Source organism: Oncorhynchus masou, chromosome 19 (assembly GCF_036934945.1).
Source record: "Oncorhynchus masou masou isolate Uvic2021 chromosome 19, UVic_Omas_1.1, whole genome shotgun sequence".
NCBI classification, from domain to species: Eukaryota; Metazoa; Chordata; class Actinopteri; order Salmoniformes; family Salmonidae; genus Oncorhynchus; species Oncorhynchus masou.
In genome coordinates, this window is record NC_088230.1 from 33,765,490 (window position 1) to 33,787,943 (window position 22,454).

General features: G+C 47.2%; 1 protein-coding gene across 10 annotated transcripts in view; it reads right to left on the bottom strand.

Moving 5' to 3' along the window:
• Nucleotides 1-22,454, bottom strand: part of LOC135506208 (MAP/microtubule affinity-regulating kinase 3-like) — a 114,476-nt gene that overhangs the window by 27,836 nt on the left and 64,186 nt on the right. For 6 of the 10 annotated variants that reach the window (XM_064925713.1, XM_064925714.1, XM_064925711.1 and 3 more), the window contains 5 exons: nucleotides 19,563-19,633; nucleotides 18,093-18,149; nucleotides 12,788-13,024; nucleotides 10,591-10,731; nucleotides 4,002-4,101 (listed from right to left, as the gene is read on the bottom strand). In XM_064925713.1, coding sequence (XP_064781785.1) covers nucleotides 4,002-4,101; nucleotides 10,591-10,731; nucleotides 12,788-13,024; nucleotides 18,093-18,149; nucleotides 19,563-19,633 — 606 coding nt within the window. The remainder of the gene's footprint in view (nucleotides 1-4,001; nucleotides 4,102-10,590; nucleotides 10,732-12,787; nucleotides 13,025-18,092; nucleotides 18,150-19,562; nucleotides 19,634-22,454) is intronic. The other 4 variants (XM_064925716.1, XM_064925717.1, XM_064925715.1 and 1 more) reach the window with 1 other exon arrangement.

Here is a 22,454-nt window from a genome sequence, read left to right on the forward strand (position 1 = left end):
TATCTAAGACAATTGTGTAGTCTAGAGCGATTTTCTAGGTTAGCTAGCCAGCTATTGTCGTTCTTTTAACGTAACGTAATCAACACTGCTTGCTAGCCAGCTAGCCCCCGAATAGCAGCACTGTAGAAACTATTACACTCGACGGAACGACTTGATTAGTGTAGTGTCAACAACGCAGCCACTGCCAGCTAGCCTACTCCAGCAGTACTGTATCATTTCAATCATTTTAGTCAATAAGATTCTTGCTACGTAAGTTTAACTTTCTGAACATTCGAGACGTGTAGTCCACTTGTCATTCCAATCTCCTTTGCATTAGCGTTGCCTCTTCTGTAGCCTGTCAACTATGTGTCTATCTATCCCTGTTCTCTCCTCTCTGCACAGACCATACAAACGCTCCACACCGCATGGCCGCGGCCACCCTAATCTGGTGGTCCCAGCGCGCACGACCCACGTGGAGTTCCAGGTCTCCGGTAGCCTCTGGAACTGCCGATCTGCGGCCAACAAGGCAGACTTCATCTCAGCCTATGCCTCCCTCCAGTCCCTCGACTTCTTGGCACTGACGGAAACATGGATCACCACAGATAACACTGCTACTCCTACTGCTCTCTCTTCGTCCGCCCACGTGTTCTCGCACACCCCGAGAGCTTCTGGTCAGCGGGGTGGTGGCACCGGGATCCTCATCTCTCCCAAGTGGTCATTCTCTCTTTCTCCCCTTACCCATCTGTCTATCGCCTCCTTTGAATTCCATGCTGTCACAGTTACCAGCCCTTTCAAGCTTAACATCCTTATCATTTATCGCCCTCCAGGTTCCTCGGAGAGTTCATCAATGAGCTTGATGCCTTGATAAGCTCCTTTCCTGAGGACGGCTCACCTCTCACAGTCCTGGGCGACTTTAACCTCCCCCACGTCTACCTTTGACTCATTCCTCTCTGCCTCCTTCTTTCCACTCCTCTCCTCTTTTGACCTCACCCTCTCACCTTCCCCCCTACTCACAAGGCAGGCAATACGCCGACCTCATCTTTACTAGATGCTGTTCTTCCACTAACCTCATTGCAACTCCCCTCCAAGTCTCCGACCACTACCTTGTATCCTTTTCCCTCTCGCTCTCATCCAACACTTCCCACACTGCCCCTACTCGGATGGTATCGCGCCGTCCCAACCTTCGCTCTCTCTCCCCGCTACTCTCTCCTCTTCCATCCTATCATCTCTTCCCTCTGCTCATACCTTCTCCAACCTATCTCCTGATTCTGCCTCCTCAACCCTCCTCTCTTCCCTTTCTGCATCCTTTGACTCTCTATGTCCCCTATCCTCCAGGCCGGCTCGGTCCTCCCCTCCCGCTCCGTGGCTCGACGACTCATTGCGAGCTCACAGAACAGTGCTAAGGGCAGCCGAGCGGAAATGGAGGAAAACTCGCCTCCCTGCGGACCTGGCATCCTTTCACTCCCTCCTCTCTACATTTTCCTCCTCTGTCTCTGCTGCTAAAGCCACTTTCTACCACTCTAAATTCCAAGCATCTGCCTCTAACCCTAGGAAGCTCTTTGCCACCTTCTCCTCCCTCCTGAATCCTCCTCCCCCTCCCCCCTCCTCCCTCTCTGCAGATGACTTCGTCAACCATTTTGAAAAGAAGGTCGACGACATCCGAACCTCGTTTGCTAAGTCAAACGACACCGCTGGTTCTGCTCACACTGCCCTACCCTGTGCTCTGACCTCTTTCTCCCTCTCTCTCCAGATGAAATCTCGCTTCTTGTGACGGCCGGCCGCCCAACAACCTGCCCGCTTGACCCTATCCCCTCCTCTCTTCTCCAGACCATTTCCGGAGACCTTCTCCCTTACCTCACCTCGCTCATCAACTCATCCCTGACCGCTGGCTACGTCCCTTCCGTCTTCAAGAGAGCGAGAGTTGCACCCCTTCTGAAAAAACCTACACTCGATCCCTCCGATGTCAACAACTACAGACCAGTATCCCTTCTTTCTTTTCTCTCCAAAACTCTTGAACGTGCCGTCCTTGGCCAGCTCTCCCGCTATCTCTCTCAGAATGACCTTCTTGATCCAAATCAGTCAGGTTTCAAGACTAGTCATTCAACTGAGACTGCTCTTCTCTGTATCACGGAGGCGCTCCGCACTGCTAAAGCTAACTCTCTCCTCTGCTCTCATCCTTCTAGACCTATCGGCTGCCTTCGATACTGTGAACCATCAGATCCTCCTCTCCACCCTCTCCGAGTTGGGCATCTCCGGCGCGGCCCACGCTTGGATTGCGTCCTACCTGACAGGTCGCTCCTACCAGGTGGCGTGGCGAGAAACTGTCTCCTCGCCACGCGCTCTCACCACTGGGGTCCCCCAGGGCTCTGTTCTAGGCCCTCTCCTATTCTCGCTATACACCAAGTCACTTGGCTCTGTCATAACCTCACATGGTCTCTCCTATCATTGCTATGCAGACGACACACAATTAATCTTCTCCTTTCCCCCTTCTGATGTCGCATCTCTGCATGTCTGGCAGACATATCAGTGTGGATGACGGATCACCACCTCAAGCTGAACCTCGACAAGACGGAGCTGCTCCTCCTCCCGGGGAAGGACTGCCCGTTCCATGATCTCGCCATCACGGTTGACAACTCCATTGTGTCCTCCTCCCAGAGCGCTAAGAACATTGGCGTGATCCTGGACAACACCCTGTCGTTCTCAACTAACATCAAGGCGGTGGCCCGTTCCTGTAGGTTCATGCTCTACAACATCCGCAGAGTACGACCCTGCCTCACACAGGAAGCGGCACAGGTCCTAATCCAGGCACTTGTCATCTCCCGTCTGGATTACTGCAACTCGCTGTTGGCTGGGCTCCCTGCCTGTGCCATTAAACCCCTACAGCTCATCCAGAACGCCGCAGCCCGTCTGGTGTTCAACCTTCCCAAGTTCTCTCACGTCACCCCGCTCCTCCGCTCTCTCCACTGGCTTCCAGTTGAAGCTCGCATCCGCTACAAGACCATGGTGCTTGCCTACGGAGCTGTGAGGGGAACGGCACCCCAGTACCTCCAGGCTCTGATCAGGCCCTACACCCAAACAAGGGCACTGCGTTCATCCACCTCTGGCCTGCTCGCCTCCCTACCACTGAGGAAGTACAGTTCCCGCTCAGCCCAGTCAAAACTGTTCGCTGCTCTGGCCCCCCAATGGTGGAACAAACTCCCTCACGACGCCAGGACAGCGGAGTCAATCACCACCTTCCGGAGACACCTGAAACCCCACCTCTTCAAGGAATACCTAGGATAGGATAAAGTAATCCTTCTCACCCCCCCCCCCTTTAATGATTTAGATGCACTATTGTAAAGTGGCTGTTCCACTGGATGTCAGAAGGTGAATTCACCAATTTGTAAGTCGCTCTGGATAAGAGCGTCTGCTAAATGACTTAAATGTAAATGTAAATGTGACCAATAACATTCTCTAACTATGTGTATATGTGACCAATAACATCCTCTAACTATGTGTATATGTGACCAATAACATTTGATTTGATTCATGTACCTACAGGGGTCAAAGTGTAACTAGATAGTCTTATTCCATCTAGTATGTCTCAGTTCTGATTTTCTGTTTTTTATTATTATTATTATTATTATTTCAGCATTAACCAACCTTCCTCCTAAAGAGCTAGCGGACGTGCAGGCTTTTGCTCCAGCCCACCTTTAACACACCGCATTCTACTAATCAGCGTCTCCTCAGGACCTTGATTAGTAGAATAATTTTGTGTTAGAGCAGGGCTGGGACAAAAGCCTGTATACTCAGCAACTTTCCACGAGGAGGCTGCCCATTCCTGGTTTTAATAAAGTCATGATCTATATTCATAAGTATGGGTACACATGTAAAGATGGTCCCTGATTCGCTCCCTAACCCTTCCTGTTGATGTTTGCAAACCTATAAGGTGGAAGCTCCACTACCACACTGTTTATTTACACCTATCCAAGGGAGAGAAATGGGAGTGGCTGGTACACAGAGGAGTGCTCGAGTCAGTGTACCTATTCTCTTCTGGTCCGTGATGTCCGTTTCTGGTTCCACGAAGGGCTTCATCTCATCCTCCTCACACCCGGCGTTTATCCACCGGTCCTTCATGATTTGCTAGGAGGGAGAAGGACAAACACACGTTATAATTTCCACTCTACAGGTCCAATTTGATAACAGGGATACAAAAAAATGACACATTAACCTCTTGTCCCTGTGCCTATGAACTTAGATCTGTATAGGATTAATGGATTGGATAGGAACCATATAAGCAATATGTCAATGTAGGCTATATACTTATATAATATTATATGTCAATGTAGGCTATATACTTATATAATATTATATGTCAATGTAGGCTATATACTTATATAATATTATATGTCAATCTCGGCTATACAGTATTAAGACCCCTTGACTTTTTCCACATTTTGTTACGTTAATGGATTAAATCTTTTTTTGCTCATCAATCCCACACACAATACCCCATAATGACGAAACAAAAACAGGTCTTTAGAACATTTTTCAAATGTATTAAAAATAAAAAATAAACTGAAATCTCACATTTACATCAGTATTCAGACACTTTACTCAGGACTTTGTTGAAGCACCTTTAGCAGCGATTACAGCCTTGAGTCTTCTTGGGTATGACGCTACAAGCTTGGCACATCTGTATTCGGGGAGATTCTCCCAATCCTCTCTGCAGTTCCTCTCCAGCACTGTCAGGTTGGATGGGGAGCATCGCTGCACAGCTATTTTCAGGTCTCTCCAGAGATCTTTGATCGGGTTCAAGTCCGGGCTCTGGCTAGGCCACTCAAGGACATTCAGAGACTTGTCCCAAAGCCATTCATTGTCTTGGCTGTGTGCGTAGGGTATTTGGCCCATTGGAAGGTAAACCTTCGCCCCAGTCTGAAGTCCTGAGCACTGTGGAGCAGGTTTTCATCAAGGATCTCTCTGTACTTTGCTCCGTCCATCTTTCCCTTACTAGTCTCCCAGTCCCTGCCAATGAAAAAGATCCCCCACAGCATGATGCTGCCACCACCATGCTTCACCATAGGGATGGTGCCAGGTTTCCTCCAGACGTGACGCTTGGCATTCAGGTCAAAGAGCTCAATCTTGGTTTCATCAGAGCAAAGAATCTTTTGATGCCTTTCTGCAAACTCCAAGCTGGAAGTCATGTGCCTTTTACTGAGGAGTGGCTTCCGTCAGGCCACTCGTCAGGCCACTCTACCATAAAAGCTGATTGGTGGAGTGCTGCAGATATGGTTGTTCTTCTTAAAGGTTCTCCCATCACCACAGAGGAACTCTGGAGCTCTGTCAGAGTGACCATCGGGTTACCTCTCTGACCAAGGCCCTTCTCCCCTGATTGCTCAGTTTGGCCGGGCAGCCAGCACTAGGAAGAGTCTTGGTGGTTCCAAACTTCTTCCATTTAAGAATGATGGAGGCCACTGTGTTCTTGGGGACCTTCAATGCTGCAGACATTTTTTGGTACCCTTGCCAAGATCTGTGCACAATCCTGTCTCTGAGCTCTACGGACAATTCCTTCGACCTCATGGCTTGGTTTATCTTCTCTGACATGCACTGTCAACTGTGGGACCTTATATAGACACGTGTGTGCCAAATGTTGTGTTGTGTTTCCAAATCATGTCCAATCAATTGAATTTACCACAGGTGGACTCCAATTAAATTGTAGAAACATCTCAAGGATGATCAATGGAAACAGGATGCAACTGAACTCAATTTCGAGTCTCATATCAAAGAGTCTGAATACCTATGTAAATAACTTCAGCTTTTATTTTTTCTAAAAACCTCTTTTCGCTTTGTCATTATGGGGTATAGTGTGTAGATTGATCAGGGAAAAAATCTAGTAACAAAATGTGAGGGATCTGAATACTTTCCGAATGCACTGTAAGTCGACTGACTTGAAATGGCATTGAGCCCAAACCTGGACTGATAAGTGGAGGGCACGAGGTGGTTGGATAAGTGGAGGGCACGAGGTGGTTGGATAAGTGGAGGGCACGAGGTGGTTGGATAAGTGGAGGGCACGAGGTGGTTGGATAAGTGGAGGGTACGAGGTGGTTGGATAAGTGGAGGGTACGAGGTGGTTGGATAAGTGGAGGGCACGAGGTGGTTGGATAAGTGGAGGGCACGAGGTGGTTGGATAAGTGGAGGGTACGAGGTGGTTGGATAAGTGGAGGGTACGAGGTGGTTGGATAAGTGGAGGGTACGAGGTGGTTGGATAAGTGGAGGGCACGAGGTGGTTGGATAAGTGGAGGGCACGAGGTGGTTGGATAAGTGGAGGGCACAAGGTGGTTGGATAAGTGGAGGGTACGAGGTGGTTGGATAAGTGGAGGGCACGAGGTGGTTGGATAAGTGGAGGGCACGAGGTGGTTGGATAAGTGGAGGGCACGAGGTGGTTGGATAAGTGGAGGGCACGAGGTGGTTGGATAAGTGGAGGGTACGAAGTGGTTGCATAAGTGGAGGGTACGAGGTGGTTGGATAAGTGGAGGGTACGAGGTGGTTGGATAAGTGGAGGGTACGAGGTGGTTGGATAAGTGGAGGGTACGAGGTGGTTGCATAAGTGGAGGGTACGAGGTGGTTGGATAAGTGGAGGGTACGTGGTGGTTGGATAAGTGGAGGGTACGAGGTGGTTGGATAAGTGGAGGGTACGAGTGTAGTATAAGTGTAGGAGTATAAGGGTATAAGTGTAGGAGCATGTGTGTTTGTGTTCCCATGATGTTTAGCCACTGTCGCCCTTGGTATCCAAACACCTTGCCAGTTGGGTGAAGTGCTTAGGGGAGAAAGATACACACTGGCTTTAGCTGTGCTTAGCCGTGGTGTTTCTCATTAGTCTTTGTGTATCACAGATACTAGAAAAGAAAAAGGGCGCCATTTGGGACACAAACACTTCTTTTTCTCTCTGTTCTGGGTGATGTGGTACAAAACTGACTAGTCACTGATCTCCCTCCATGTGAGCAAGACAAAGGAGCTGATCGTGGACTACAGGAAACTGAGGGCAGAGCACGCCCCCATCCGCAGGGCTGTAGTGGAGTGGGTCGAGAGCTTCAAGTTCCTCGGTGACCACATCACTAAGGAATTAACATGGTCTACACACACACACCAAAACAGATGTAAAGAAGGCACGACTACGTCTCTTCTCCCTCAGGAGGCTGAAAAGATTTGGCATGGGGCCTCAGATCCTCAAAACGTTCTACAGCTGCACCATCGAGAGCATCTTGACTGGCTGCATCACAGCCTGGCAACTGCTCGGCATCCGACCGCAAGGCGCTACAGAGGACAGTGTGTACGGCCTTCCAGGACCTCTATACCAGGCGGTGTCAGAGGAAGGCCCTAAAAATGGTCAAAGACTCCAGCCACTCAAGTCATAGACTATTCTCTCTGCTACAGCACAGCAAGCAGTAACGATGGAACCAACAGGAACCTGAACAGCTTCTACCAAGCCATAAGACTGCTAAATAGTTAGTTAAATAGTTAATCAAATAGCTACGCAGACTATCTGCATTGACCCCTTTTTGCACTAATTCTTTTAACTCATCACATACAGTACGCTGCTGCTACTGTTTATTATCTATCCTGTTGCCTAGTAACTTTGTCCATACATATCTACCTCAATCACCTCGCACCCCTGCACAGTGACTCGGTTTCTGGTACCCCGTGTATATAGACAAGTTATCGTTATTCATTGTGTATGTATTCCTCTGCATTGTTGAGAAGGGCCCGTCAGTAAGCATTTCACTGTTAGTCTACACTTGTTGTTTACCAAGCATGTGACAAATATAATGTGATTTGATTAGATCAATGTACACAAAAGCACACACAAACAATGCTGTGTGTTTCTGCATATGTGCCTGTGTGTGTATGTACCTGTGTGTGTGTGTGTGTGTGTGTGTGTTGTGTGTGTGTGTGTGTGTGTGTGTGTGTGTGTGTGTGTGTGTGTGTGTGTGTGTGCGTGCGTGGGGTTCTGTGTGTATGTACCTGTGTGTGTGTTGGGGGGGGGTTCTGTGTGTATGTGCCTGTGTGTGTATGTGCCTGTGTGTGTGTGTGTGTGTGTGGGGGGGGGGGTTCTGTGTGTATGTGTCTGTGTGTGTTTGTGGGGGGGGGGTTCTGTGTGTATGTGCCTTTGTGTGTGTGTGTGTGTGGGGGGGGGGTTCTGTGTGTATGTGCGTGTGTGTGTGTATGTGTGCGTGCGAATAACTGCATGTGCATCTAGCAGAGGGAAATTGTGTGTGCGCGCACGCATTAGTGTGTGCATGTTTGCATGCGTGTGTGTGACCACATTCAGGTGCGGTTTTCAAACCCTGCATGCCATGCATCTCCACACAGGTAGAATCCAGGCAGGAGTGACGTAAAGCAGGAAGGAGTCTGTGTGAGAGGGGTGGGCATAAAGCAGGAAGGAGTCTGTGTGAGAGGGGTGGGCATAAAGCAGGAAGGAGTCTGTGTGAGAGGGGTGGACATAAAGCAGGAAGGAGTCTGTGTGAGAGGGGTGGGCATAAAGCAGGAAGGAGTCTGTGTGAGAGGGGTGGACATAAAGCAGGAAGGAGTCTGTGTGAGAGGGGTGGACGTAAAGGAGGAAGGAGTCTGTGAGAGGGGTGGACGTACAGGAGGAAGGAGTCTGTGTGAGAGGGGTGGACGTACAGGAGGAAGGAGTCTGTGTGAGAGGGGTGGACGTAAAGGAGGAAGGAGTCTGTGTGAGAGAGGGGTGGATGTACAGGAGGAAGGAGTCTGTGTGAGAGGGGTGGGCGTAAAGGAGGAAGGAGTCTGTGTGAGAGGGGTGGTCATAAAGCAGGAAGGAGTCTGTGTGAGAGGGGTGGGCATAAAGCAGGAAGGAGTCTGTGTGAGAGGGGGTGGACATAAAGCAGGAAGGAGTCTGTGTGAGAGGGTGGGCATAAAGCAGGAAGGAGTCTGTGTGAGAGGGGTGGGCATAAAGCAGGAAGGAGTCTGTGTGAGAGGGGTGGACATAAAGCAGGAAGGAGTCTGTGTGAGAGGGGTGGGCATAAAGCAGGAAGGAGTCTGTGTGAGAGGGGTGGGCATAAAGCAGGAAGGAGTCTGTGTGAGAGGGGTGGACATAAAGCAGGAAGGAGTCTGTGTGAGAGGGGTGGGCGTAAAGGAGGAAGGAGTCTGTGTGAGAGGGGTGGGCATAAAGCAGGAAGGAGTCTGTGTGAGAGGGGTGGACGTAAAGGAGGAAGGAGTCTGTGTGAGAGGGGTGGACATAAAGGAGGAAGGAGTCTGTGAGAGGGGTGGACGTACATGGATGATTTAGATGCACTATTGTAAAGTGGCTGTTCCACTGGATGTCAGAAGGTGAATTCACCAATTTGTAAGTCGCTCTGGATAAGAGCGTCTGCTAAATGACTTAAATGTAAATGTAAATGTACAGGAGGAAGGAGTCTGTGTGAGAGGGGTGGACGTACAGGAGGAAGGAGTCTGTGTGAGAGGGGTGGACGTACAGGAGGAAGGAGTCTGTGAGAGGGGTGGACGTACAGGAGGAAGGAGTCTGTGTGAGAGGGGTGGGCGTAAAGGAGGAAGGAGTCTGTGTGAGAGGGGTGGATGTACAGGAGGAAGGAGTCTGTGTGAGAGGGGTGGATGTACAGGAGGAAGGAGTCTGTGTGAGAGGGGTGGGCGTAAAGGAGGAAGGAGTCTGTGTGAGAGGGGTGGGCGTACAGGAGGAAGGAGTCTGTGTGAGAGGGGTGGACGTAAAGGAGGAAGGAGTCTGTGTGAGAGGGGTGGACATAAAGGAGGAAGGAGTCTGTGTGAGAGGGGTGGACGTAAAGGAGGAAGGAGTCTGTGTGAGAGGGGTGGACGTACAGGAGGAAGGAGTCTGTGAGAGGGGTGGACGTACAGGAGGAAGGAGTCTGTGTGAGAGGGGTGGACGTAAAGGAGGAAGGAGTCTGTGTGAGAGGGGTGGACGCACAGGAGGAAGGAGTCTGTGTGAGAGGGGTGGACGTACAGGAGGAAGGAGTCTGTGAGAGGGGTGGACGTACAGGAGGAAGGAGTCTGTGTGAGAGGGGTGGGCGTAAAGGAGGAAGGAGTCTGTGTGAGAGGGGTGGACGTACAGGAGGAAGGAGTCTGTGAGAGGGGTGGACGTACAGGAGGAAGGAGTCTGTGTGAGAGGGGTGGACGTAAAGGAGGAAGGAGTCTGTGTGAGAGGGGTGGACGTACAGGAGGAAGGAGTCTGTGTGAGAGGGGTGGACGTAAAAGGAAGGAGTCTGTGTGAGAGGGGTGGACATAAAGCAGGAAGGAGTCTGTGTGAAAGGGGTGGGCGTAAAGGAGGAAGGAGTCTGTGTGAGAGGGGTGGGCGTAAAGGAGGAAGGAGTCTGTGTTGGGCGTACAGGAGGAAGGAGTCTGTGTGAGAGGGGTGGACGTACAGGAGGAAGGAGTCTGTGTGAGAGGGGTGGACATAAAGCAGGAAGGAGTCTGTGTGAGGGGTGGACGTACAGGAGGAAGGAGTCTGTGTGAGAGGGGTGGGCGTAAAGGAGGAAGGAGTCTGTGTGAGAGGGGTGGACGTACAGGAGGAAGGAGTCTGTGTGAGAGGGGTGGACAGCGAGTAGTAAAAAATAAAAAGTAGTAAGCGTAAGACATATTTACATTTTGGCCTTCCTCCCTCACCTCAAGTGTACCGCGCTTGGCTGGGTTGAGCACCAGGAAGCGCTTGAGGAGGTTTTCACAGTCGGTGGACATGTAGAAAGGGATACGGTATTTACCCCTTAAAACACGCTCTCTCAGCTCCTATAGGGGGAGACAGAGAGGAGAGGTTAAAGGTCGGGTCAGTTTGTGGACATGCAAAAGGGGATAAGGTATCCCCCCAATTAATCAGCTTCCCCAAAACGCACTCACACGCCCTCAGATGCAGGAAATAGTGTGCAATGAGGTATTGAATGTGTCACTGTCGGTCACCTTGATTACTACAATTTGTCTCTCTTGACCTGTGTGCACCTACGTTGTTTCATCCATAGGCTGTTGTAGCAACCTCATGATGGGTACAGAGAACATTAGAGTATCATGTAGTAAACTGAACCTGCTGAAGTTACATTGAACTGGGTTAATGGAATATGAATTACAGTCATCCAACATCCCAGGGATCATCAACTAAGATTCAGCAGCGGGACAATTTTCTTGAGCGGGTGGTTGGGGAGCCGGAACATCATTACAAATCATTTGTCGACTGCAAATTGACCGCAAGGAGCCCAAACAGATATCATGTTTGACTAAAACATAACCGTTCCAAACCGTGCTTATATTTCTATACAATCACGCGTCTCTCTATCATGGTTGGGAACACATTTCTTAAATTAAAATCACTTGGAGCTGATTTTCTGGTGTTTTTACAGTCATGTCCAACAACGCAGCAAGTTGGGAGCCCTGCAATATACAGTTGGGGAGCCCTGCAATATACAGTTGGGGAGCCCTGCAATATACAGTTGGGGAGCCCTGCAATATACAGTTGGGGAGCCCTGCAATATACAGTAGGGGAGCCCTGCAATATACAGTTGGGGAGCCCTGCAATATGCAATATACAGTAGGGGAGCCCTGCAATATACAGTAGGGGAGCCCTGCAATATACAGTAGGGGAGCCCTGCAATATACAGTTGGGGAGTATACAGTAGGGGAGCCCTGCAATATACAGTTGGGGAGCCCAGTTGGGGAGCTCTGCAATATACAGTTGGGGAGCCCTGCAATATACAGTAGGGGAGACCTGCAATATACAGTAGGGGAGCCCTGCAATATACAGTTGGGGAGCTCTGCAATATACAGTTGGGGAGCCCTGCAATATACAGTTGGGGAGCCCTGCAATATACAGTTGGGGAGCCCTGCAATATACAGTTGGGGAGCCCTGCAATATACAGTTGGGGAGCCCTGCAATATACAGTTGGGGAGCCCTGCAATATACAGTTGGGGAGCCCTGCAATATACTGCAACAGAAGTAAAGGAAATGGACAAACTGACAGCATTCAATCAAAATGTGGCATTTAACCCCATAAGGCCAAGCTCATAAAAACATGTGTCCTCCCTAATCTTGAATGGTACAAACCGCCACTGACAAAGACAGACCCTGCTTCCCAATTCTCTACCTTTCTCCCAAAGTGTGCAATCATGTCCTCTTCCCCATGCAGTAAGCATGCCCTCTTCCCCATGCAGTAAGCATGCCCTCATGTCCTCTTCCCCATCCTTCCCCATGCAGTAAGCATGTCCTCTTCCCCATGCAGTAAGCATGTCCTCTTCCCCATGCAGTAAGCATGTCCTCTTCCCCATGCAGTAAGCATGCCCTCTTCCCCATGCAGTAAGCATGTCCTCTTCCCCATGCAGTAAGCATGCCCTCTTCCCCATGCAGTAAGCATGCCATGTCCTCTTCCCCATGCAGTAAGCATGTCCTCTTCCCCATGCAGTAAGCATGCCCTCTTCCCCTCATGCCCTCCTCTTCCCCATGCAGTAGCATGCATGTCCTCTTCCCCATGCAGTATGCCCTCTTCCCCAGCATGCCCTCTTCCCCATGCAGTAAGCATGTCCTCTTCCCCATGCAGTAATCATGTCCTCTTCCCCATGCAGTAATCATGCCCTCTTCCCCATGCAGTAAGCATGTCCTCTTCCTCATGCAGTAAGCATGCCCTCATCCCCATGCAGTAAGCATGGTAAGCAGCAGCTAGATGGAGTTAGCCCCATTCTTACAACACTGCTTTCCTTTTAAAGCAATTGCACATTTATGACAGAAGGGTAGAAAGAATTGGGACATAGAGTGGAGGTCAGGGTTAAAAGTTAATACACTCACACATATACACACACACACCTTGAGGTTCTGACCGTCGAAGGGCAGCGACCCTGACACCAGCGTGTACAGGATGACCCCCAGGCTCCAGACGTCCACCTCAGGCCCGTCGTACTTCTTCCCCTGGAACAGCTCTGGGGCGGCGTAGGGAGGAGAGCCGCAGAACGTGTCCAGCTTACTTCCCATGACAAACTCATTACTGAAGCCAAAGTCGGCAATCTTGATGTTCATGTCGGCGTCCAGGAGTAAGTTCTCAGCCTGGTTGGGGGGGGGTGGGGGGGTGAGTAGGGGTGGAAGTGGGTGTGTTTGTGTGTGGAATGTATTCAGTGACGTGAAACATTGTTGTCCTTTTCAAATTACAGAACGGCGATGTAGATGGCTGGATGTTACACTGGAACTAGTGAACTATAAGTGGGGTGTGTGTGGGGACGTCATTCATTGTGACACACGATGTACTATGTATGAGATTGCTAATGGAGAAGTAAACATTGAACATTTACACCGGCAGTAACGTTGTCAGACTCCCTTATTAAATAACTTTACAGTCTTGAACACTGCAGATAGAACTAGAATGAATAGAGCTATCAGGGGAAAGAGAGAGATATGAAGAGAGGAGAGAGATGGGGAAGAGCGGAGGAAGACAAAGAAGCGAATGAGGTGCAGAGGATGAGAATGAGAGCAAGATGCCAACTCCGTGCCCCACACGTAGCATCAGACATCTTTCTTTCTTCCTTCCTATTTCCATCACTCTCTCCATCTCCCTGTTTCTCTATCCATATCTTTCTGTTCCTCCCTCCCACTTTCTCCCCTTCTCTCTTTCTCTATTACTCACCCTCTCTCTCTCTTGTGCATAATGTAGGATGTCTCATGGTGGAAACAGAGCATGTAATGCCCTGTAGACTACTACACTGTGTCACAAAGCACACATCTCTGGGGGACGGTAACACAACATCCCATGAGACCCCTGCTAGAGGAGCAGGAGGTGATTATGAACAGTGTTCCTCCCAGGGCTGTGGAAGAGAGTGCGTGTGTGTGTCATGGTACGTGTGTGTGTGCCAGGGTGCGTGTGCAGGTGTAGGATCTTAATTTGATCACCCTGTTGCAGGACAACTTTCCTGCCTGCAATGCAGGAAATGTAAAACTTGCAATGTATTTGACACTGGAACCGCTGGGCAGGTCCCCTCCTCATTCTGACTGAAAAAATAATCATCTACTTAAAAAAAATATATATATATATATTAGCCAAATACATTTAAACTTAGTTTATCACAATTCCTGACATTTAAGCCTAGTAAAAGTTAGGATCACCACTTTATTTTAAGAATGTGAAATTTCAGAATAATAGTAGAGAGAATGATTTATTTTAGCTTCTAATTTCTTTCATCACATTCCCAGTGGGTCAGAAGTTTACATTCACTCAATTAGTATTTAGTAGCATTGCCTTTAAATTGTTTAACTTGGGTCAAATGTTTCGGGTAGACTTCCACAAGCTTCCCACAATAAGTTGCGTGAATTTTGGCCAATTCCTCCTGACAGAGCTGGTGTAACTGAGTCAGGTTTGTAGGCCTCCTTGCTCGCACACGCTTCTTCAGTTCTGCCCACAAATGTTCTATAGGATTGAGGTCAGGGCTTTGTGATGGCCACTCCAATACCTTCACTTTGTTGTCTTTAAGCCATTTTTTCACAACTTTGGAAGTATGCTTGGGGTTACTGTTCATTTGGAAGACACATTTGCGACCAAGCTTTAACTTCCTGACTCATGATACCATCTATTTTGTGAAGTGCACCAGTCCCTCCTGCAGCAAAGCACCCCCACAACATGATGCTGCCACCCCCGTGCTTCACGGTTGGGATGATATTCTTCGGCTTGCAAGCCTCCCCCCTTTTCCTCCAAACATAACGATGGTCATTATGGCCAAACAGTTCTATTTTTGTTTCATCAGACCAGAGGACATTTCTCCAGAAAGTACGATCTATGTCCACATGTGCTGTTGCAAACCGTAGTCTGTCTTTTTTATGGCGGTTTTGGAGCAGTGGCTTCTTCCTTGCTCAGCGGCCTTTCAGGTTATGTCGATATAGGACTCGTTTTACTGTGGATATAGATACTTTTGTACCCGTTTCCTCCAGCATCTTCACAAGGTCCTTCGCTGTTGTTCTGGGATTGATTTGCACTTTTCGCAACAAAGTACATTCATCTCTAGGAGACAGACCGCATCTCCTTCCTGAGCGGTATGATGGTTGCGAGGTCCCATGGTGTTTATACTTGCGGACTATTGTTTGTACAGATGAACGTGGTACCTTCAGGAGTTTGGAAATTGCTCCCAAGGATGAATCAGATTTGTGGAGGTCTACAATTCATTTATTTTGATTTTCCCATGATGTCAAGCAAAGAAGCATTGAGATTGAAGGTAGGCCTTGAAATACATTCACCGGTACACCTTCAATTGACTCAAATTATGTCAATTAGCCTATCAGAAGCTTCTAAAGCCATGACATCATTTTCGGGACTTTTCCAAGCTGTATAAAGGCACAGTCAACTTAGTGTATGTAAACTGCAGACCCACTGGAATTGTGAAACAGTGAATTATAAGTGAAATAATCTGTCTGTAAACAATTGTTGGAGAAATGACTTGTGTCATGCACAAAGTAGATGTCCTAACCGACTTGTCAAAACTATAGTTTGTTAACAGGACGTGTGGAGTGGTGGAAAAACGAGTTTTATTGACTCCAACCGAAGTGGGTGTAAACTTCCGACTACAAACAACTTCTGTTTACAATGACGAAATAAAACAGTCAGCCAGACGCACAATCAGTCAGTCAGTCAGTCAGACGCACAGTCAGTCAGTCAGTCAGTCAGTCAGTCAATCAGTCAGTCAGCCAGTCACGTCAGTCAGTCAGCCAGAGTCAGTCAGTCAGTCAGTCAGTTTGTCAGCCAGACGCACAGTCACAGTCAGTTTGTCAGTCAGTCAGTAGTCAGCCAGTCAGTCAGTTTGTCAGCCACAGTCAGTCAGTCAGTTTGTCAGTTTGTCAGCCAGTCGCACTGTCAGTCAGTCAGTCAGTCAGTCAGCCAGACGCACAGTCAGTCAGTCAGTCAGTCAGTCAGCCAGACGCACAGTCAGTCAGTCAGCCAGACGCACAGTCAGCAGTCAGTCAGTCAGCCAGACGCACAGTCAGTCAGTCAGTCAGTCAGCCAGACGCTCAGTCAGTCAGCCAGTCAGTCAGCCAGACGCTCAGTCAGTCAGTCAGCCAGACGCACAGTCAAGTCAGCCAGACGCACAGTCAGTCAGCCAGCCAGACGCACAGTCAGTCAGCCAGACGCACAGTCAGTCAGCCAGACGCACAGTCAGTCAGCCAAACGCACAGTCAGTCAGTCAGCCAGACGCACAGTCAGTCAGTCAGCCAAACGCACAGTCAGTCAGTCAGCCAAACGCACAGTCAGTCAGTCAGCCAAACGCACAGTCAGTCAGCCAAACGCAGTCAGTCAGCCAAACGCACAGTCAGTCAGCCAAACGCACAGTCAGTCAGCCAAACGCACAGTCAGTCAGCCAGACGCACAGTCAGTCAGCCAGACGCACAGGCCTCCCGAGTGGTGCAGTGGTCTAAGGCACAGTGCTAGCTGTGCCACTAGAGATCCTGGTTCGAATCCAGGCTCTGTCGCAGCAGGTCGCGACCAGGAGACCCATGGGGCGGCGCACAATTGGCCCAGCGTCGTCAGGTTTAGGGGAGGGTTTGACCGGCAGGGATGTCCTTGTCCCATCGCACTCTAGCAACTCCTGTGGCGGGCCGGGCGCATGCACGCTGACATGGTCGCCAGGTGTACGGTGTTTCCTCCGACACATTAGTGTGACTGGCTTCTGGGTTAAGTGGGCATTGTGTCAAGAGGCAGTGCGGCTTGGTTGGGTCGTGTTTCGGAGGACGCACGGCTCTAGACCTTCGCCTCTCCTGAAGTCCGTACAGGAGTTGCAGCGATGAGACAAGACTAACTACCAATTGGATACCAGGAAATTGGGGAGAAAAAGTTGCACGGTCAGCCAGACACACGGTCAATTGATGAAAACATCAGTAGACTAAACATAAATAGTGAAAGTCAGCACAAAAGCAATAATGCATTAATAATGAATATTAAATGCCGATATGACAGCATTCAAAGATAATAAATGGACTGTCAGCTCGTGCTTACATGGTGTGCATCTTAACACAGTGGCATCAGTTGGAGCATGTCCATGTCACATAAACAATGAAAGCTGGTGAGAGCGTTGCTCATGTTGTTTTCTGTTTGAGATGTGGGGCCTGCTGTCTCAGTGATGACATTTTGTGCTGATAATCGGTGTAGCATTGTTCACAAGCGTGTTTTCCCCAAATGTTGTCGTCCCTACCTGCTCAGTGCACACCGGTTCTGGCTTTTTAGGTGTAGATTCAGGTTCAGGTTGAGAGCTCGGAATCAGAAGACGAATAAACATGATCCATTTCTTCCTCCGCAATCTGAGTGGTTTTCATTCAGATCTTGTCGCAGCGCTAACGCAGAATGTGCATCCCGTTCGTCTGGGTTTTAATACCATTGTACATGACGTACGCTCTCACTGTGTTCTCCAAGTAGGCCAAAGTAGACTGATAAGACTGCTTGGATTCGGTGGACTGATATAGGGTACTTACCATTTGGAGATTACAAAAGATCCATGATCCCTTTTCTCCCCCAATATACTTTATGCATTTATTTAATCTATTGTTGTATCTGTGAAATTAGTTTCAGTTACAGTTTAGGTTCAGTTTTGAGGTAGTTTCGGGGTGATTCTAAACACACTTATAAACTTATAAAGGGCATGTAATTTCTCCCCTGGAAAGCCTTTTTTTTTAAAGACACACCCTGCTAAAACTCGCTATGACACCAGGTCTGTATGTTATATTATGATTGTAACAACAACAACAACAACAGTGTGTTAAACAGACTTATTTAGGAAAAGTCTGGAGTGAGAGAGGGGCATGACGTTCAAAATGTAATTAATGAGCCGTCCAAATGACGACTGATTTAGTGGTTCTAGTGTGAAGAAGTCTTCTGAAGTTTGTCATTTCTTGATTTTCCCTTCAGAAAATGTTATCAGTCCTTACAAAACATGTCTATTAATTATAATCCACATAATAACTCAAATTTCCTGTTGCTGCTGGATCAGTGTCCTGCTGTAGCAAACTGGCTCAAATTAAGATCCTACATCTGTGTGTGTGTGTGTGTGTGTGTGTGTGTGTGTGTGTGTGTGTGTGTGTGTGTGTGTGTGTGTGTGTGTGTGTGTGTGTGTGTGTGTGTGTGTGTGTGTGATAAAGCCTTCATTACCTTCAGGTCTCTGTGTACGATGTGTTTCTGATGGCAGTACTGTACAGCTGACACAATCTGGAAAGGAATGGACCAAAACCATACAATTACAAGTTAGAACATATTATTAGACAGTTGTACGATGACGTTTTAGAAGGTCTTCTTCAAGGGACAACGAGACACGGCAGTCCTTGACATCTCAGAGTTTGACACATGGCAGAGGAGCTTGGGGTTCAGAAAGTCTCTGTGTGTGTGTGTGTCTGTGTGTGTGTGTGTGTGTGTGTGTGTGCGCGTGTGTGTCGGCAATTAACAACATCCAACCGCAGCACCTACACCTCTCAGAACTCCATTGATTGGACAACAGGGACGTGCTTGGGGCTAGAACAGTGTGTGTGTGTGTGTGTGTGCGTGCCAGATCTGGTGGAGTTCCCATCTAGGTAAGCAGGGACTGATAGGAACATAATTAGCTATTCACTGATTACAGTCAATAACATACATTGATTGTTATTTTTGTAGTTATAAAGTAGCCATCTACTGGGGTAATATATTTCTGCAGTCTCCTAATGGGGCAATACATTTCTGCAGTCTCCTAATGGGGTAGTACATTTCTGCAGTCTCCTAATGGGGTAGTACATTTTGCAGTCTCCTAATGGGGTAATATATTTCTGCAGTCTCCTAATGGGGTAATACCTTTCTGCAGTCTCCTAATGGGGTAGTACATTCTTGCAGTCTCCTAATGGGGTAGTACATTCTTGCAGTCTCCTAATGGGGTAGTACATTCTTGCAGTCTCCTAATGGGGTAATACATTTCTGCAGTCTCCTAATGGGGTAGTACATTTCTGCAGTCATTTTTGCCTCGTTCTCAATTAATAACAGGCCTACTGGTCAGTGTGAAGTTATAACCTCCCCTTTCCTTTTGCAAATATCCTCTATCAAGTATCATAGTTAGTTGGAAACACTGACCAATGAGCTCTACGTTTGACAGTGTTATTGTAGAGCTCATTGGTCAGTGTTTCCAACTAACACTGTCAAACTTAGAGCTCATTGGTCAGTGTTTCCGTTTGACAGTGTTAGTTGGAAACACTGACCAATGAGCTCTACGTTTGACAGTGTTAGTTGGAAACACTGACCAATGAGCTCTACGTTTGCTGCCTTCTCTGTTGCTGATAATGCAGCTCTCGTCCACTGGCAGAACTTATGTAGGCTATATAGGTCTTAGGGTAGTGTAGGCCAAGCGAATTGGTTGTTCCTTGCAGGGCTCAGTCCTGCCAAGTCGGCTGGCTTGAAAGTCTGTGTGTGTGTGTGTGTGTGTGTGTATGTGTCTGTGACACCCAGCCAGGGTGTCTTTGAACATGGTGTGTCTTAGTGCGTGTGTAGGGCTGAATCCAGTCCACTAATGGTAGAACCAGGATGGTCATACTTGTATTTAATATTCATGAGCTTTTCATGCATTATATCAAATCAAATTATAAATATTATGTACTCTGGTACCTGTCTAAATTTAGCCCTGGCCTCCTTCTCCTTCATCCTCCCATGTGCTACGAGGTAGTCAAAGACCTCCCCTGGAAGGAGAAAGGGGGAAGGGGGGCGAGAGGGAGGAGAGATAGAGGTGGGTAGGGAGAGAGAGAGAGAGAGAGAGAGAGAGAGAGAGATAAAGGGGGAGAGAAAAAGAGAGAGAGATAAAGGGGGAGAGAAAAGAGAGAGACCTCCAGAGATAAAGGGGGAGAGAAAAAGAGAGAGACTGAGAGATAAAGGGGGAGACATAAAAGACATAGAGAGAGAGAGATAAAGGGGGAGAGAAAAAGAGAGAGAAACCGAGAGAGCGAGGGGGGGGAGAGAGAGGGAGAAAGAGAGAAAAAGGGGGGGATGGAGAGGGACAGAGAGAAAGAGGGAGGAGAGAGGCATAGAGAGTTTAAGTTAAACTTTGACTGAATGGAGACACGCCACAACTTTCTCTCAGTCCTCCAACTTAAATGTGAAGTCATATGTCTGAAAGCATAAATTGCTAGTTAGACAGCCTCATTTGTCCAAGGTAAGGCAATATTATGCCTTATTATACAGTACTATATAAATAGCAGGAGGCAGACCAAACCTCCTCCTGGAGAGCTACTGGTTATGCTGTCTTTTTCTCCAGCCCTGACCTCTGATTCTACCAAACAGGCCTGAAGCAGGTGCGTTAGCACAGGATAGCACCTTGTAGCTCTTCAAGAGGAGGGTGGTATACTATAATGGTAGAACCAGGATGGTCATACTTGTATTTAATATTCATGAGCTTTTTCATGCATTATGCTCAAATCAAATTATAAATATTATAGTGTACTCTGTACTACACTATTTACCATACCTCATATTACTAAGTAACTTACCTCCACTGACATTTCACTAAGTAACTTACCTCCACTGACATATCACTAAGTAACTTACCTCCACTGACATATCACTAAGTAACTTACCTCCACTGTAATATTACTTATTAACTTACCTCCACTGTAATATTACTTATTAACTTACCCCCACTGACATATCACTAAGTAACTTACCTCCACTGACATATCACTAAGTAACTTACCTCCACTGTAATATTACAAGTAACTTACCTCCACTGTAATATCCACTAATATTACTAATTAACTTACCTCCACTGTAATATTACTAAGTAACTTACCTCCACTGTAATATTACTAAGTAACTTACCTCCACTGACATATCACTAAGTAACTTACCTCCACTGACATATCACTAAGTAACTTACCTCCACTGACATATCACTAAGTAACTTACCTCCATACATATCACTAAGTAACTTACCTCCACTGAATATCACTAAGTAACTTACCTCCACTGTAATATTACTAAGTAACTTACCTCCACTGACATATCACTAAGTAACTTACCTCCACTGTAATATCACTAAGTAACTTACCTCCACTGACATATCACCTCCACTGACATAACTTACCTGACATATCACTAAGTAATATCCACTAATATAACTTACCTCCACTGACATATCACTAAGTAACTTACCTCCACTGACATATCACTAAGTAACTTACCTCCACTGACATATCACTAAGTAACTGACATATCACTAAGTACTTACTCTCCACTGTAATATTACTCCATTAACTTACCTCCACTGACATATCACTAATAATTCCACTGACATATTAACTTACCTCCACTGACATATCACTAAGTAACTTACCTCCACTGTACATATCACTAATTAACTTACCTCCACTGTAATATTACTAAGTAACTTACCTCCACTGACATATCACTAAGTAACTTACCTCCACTGACATATCACTAAGTAACTTACCTCCACTGACATATCACTAAGTAACTTACCTCCACTGACATATCACTAAGTAACTTACCTCCACTGTAATATCACTAAGTAACTTACCTCCACTGACATATCACTAAGTAACTTACCTCCACTGACATATCACTAAGTAACTTACCTCCACTGACATATCACTAAGTAACTTACCTCCACTGACATATCACTAAGTAACTTACCTCCACTGACATATCACTAAGTAACTTACCTCCACTGACACTGACATATTACTAAGTAACTCCACTGACATATACTAAGTAACTTAAGTAACTTACCTCCACTGACATATCACTAAGTAACTTACCTCCACTGTACCTCCATATCACTAAGTAACTTACCTCCACTGACATATCACTAAGTAACTGACATATCACTAAGTCCACCTCCACTGACATATCACTAAGTAACTTACCTCCACTGACATATCACTAAGTAACTTACCTCCACTGACATATCACTAATATCTGACAGTAACTTACCTCCACTGACATATTACTAAGTAACTTACCTCCACTGACATATCACTAAGTAACTTATCACCTCCACTGACATATCACTAAGTAACTTACCTCCACTGACATATCACTAAGTAACTTACCTCCACTACATATCACTAAGTAACTTACCTCCACTGACATATCACTAAGTAACTTACCTCCACTGACATATCACTAAGTAACTTACCTCCACTGACATCCACTAAGTAATATCCACTGACATAGTAACTTACCTCCACTGACATATCACTAAGTAACTTGACACTCCACTGACATATCACTAAGTAACTTACCTCCACTGACATATCACTAAGTAACTTACCTCCACTCCACCTCCACTGACATATCACTGACACTGACATATCACTCACTAAGTAACTTACCTCCACTGTAATATCACCAAGTAACTTACCTCCACTGTAATATTACTAAGTAACTTACCTCCACTGACATATCACTAAGTAACTTACCTCCACTGACATATCACTAAGTAACTTACCTCCACTGACATATCACTAAGTAACTTACCTCCACTGA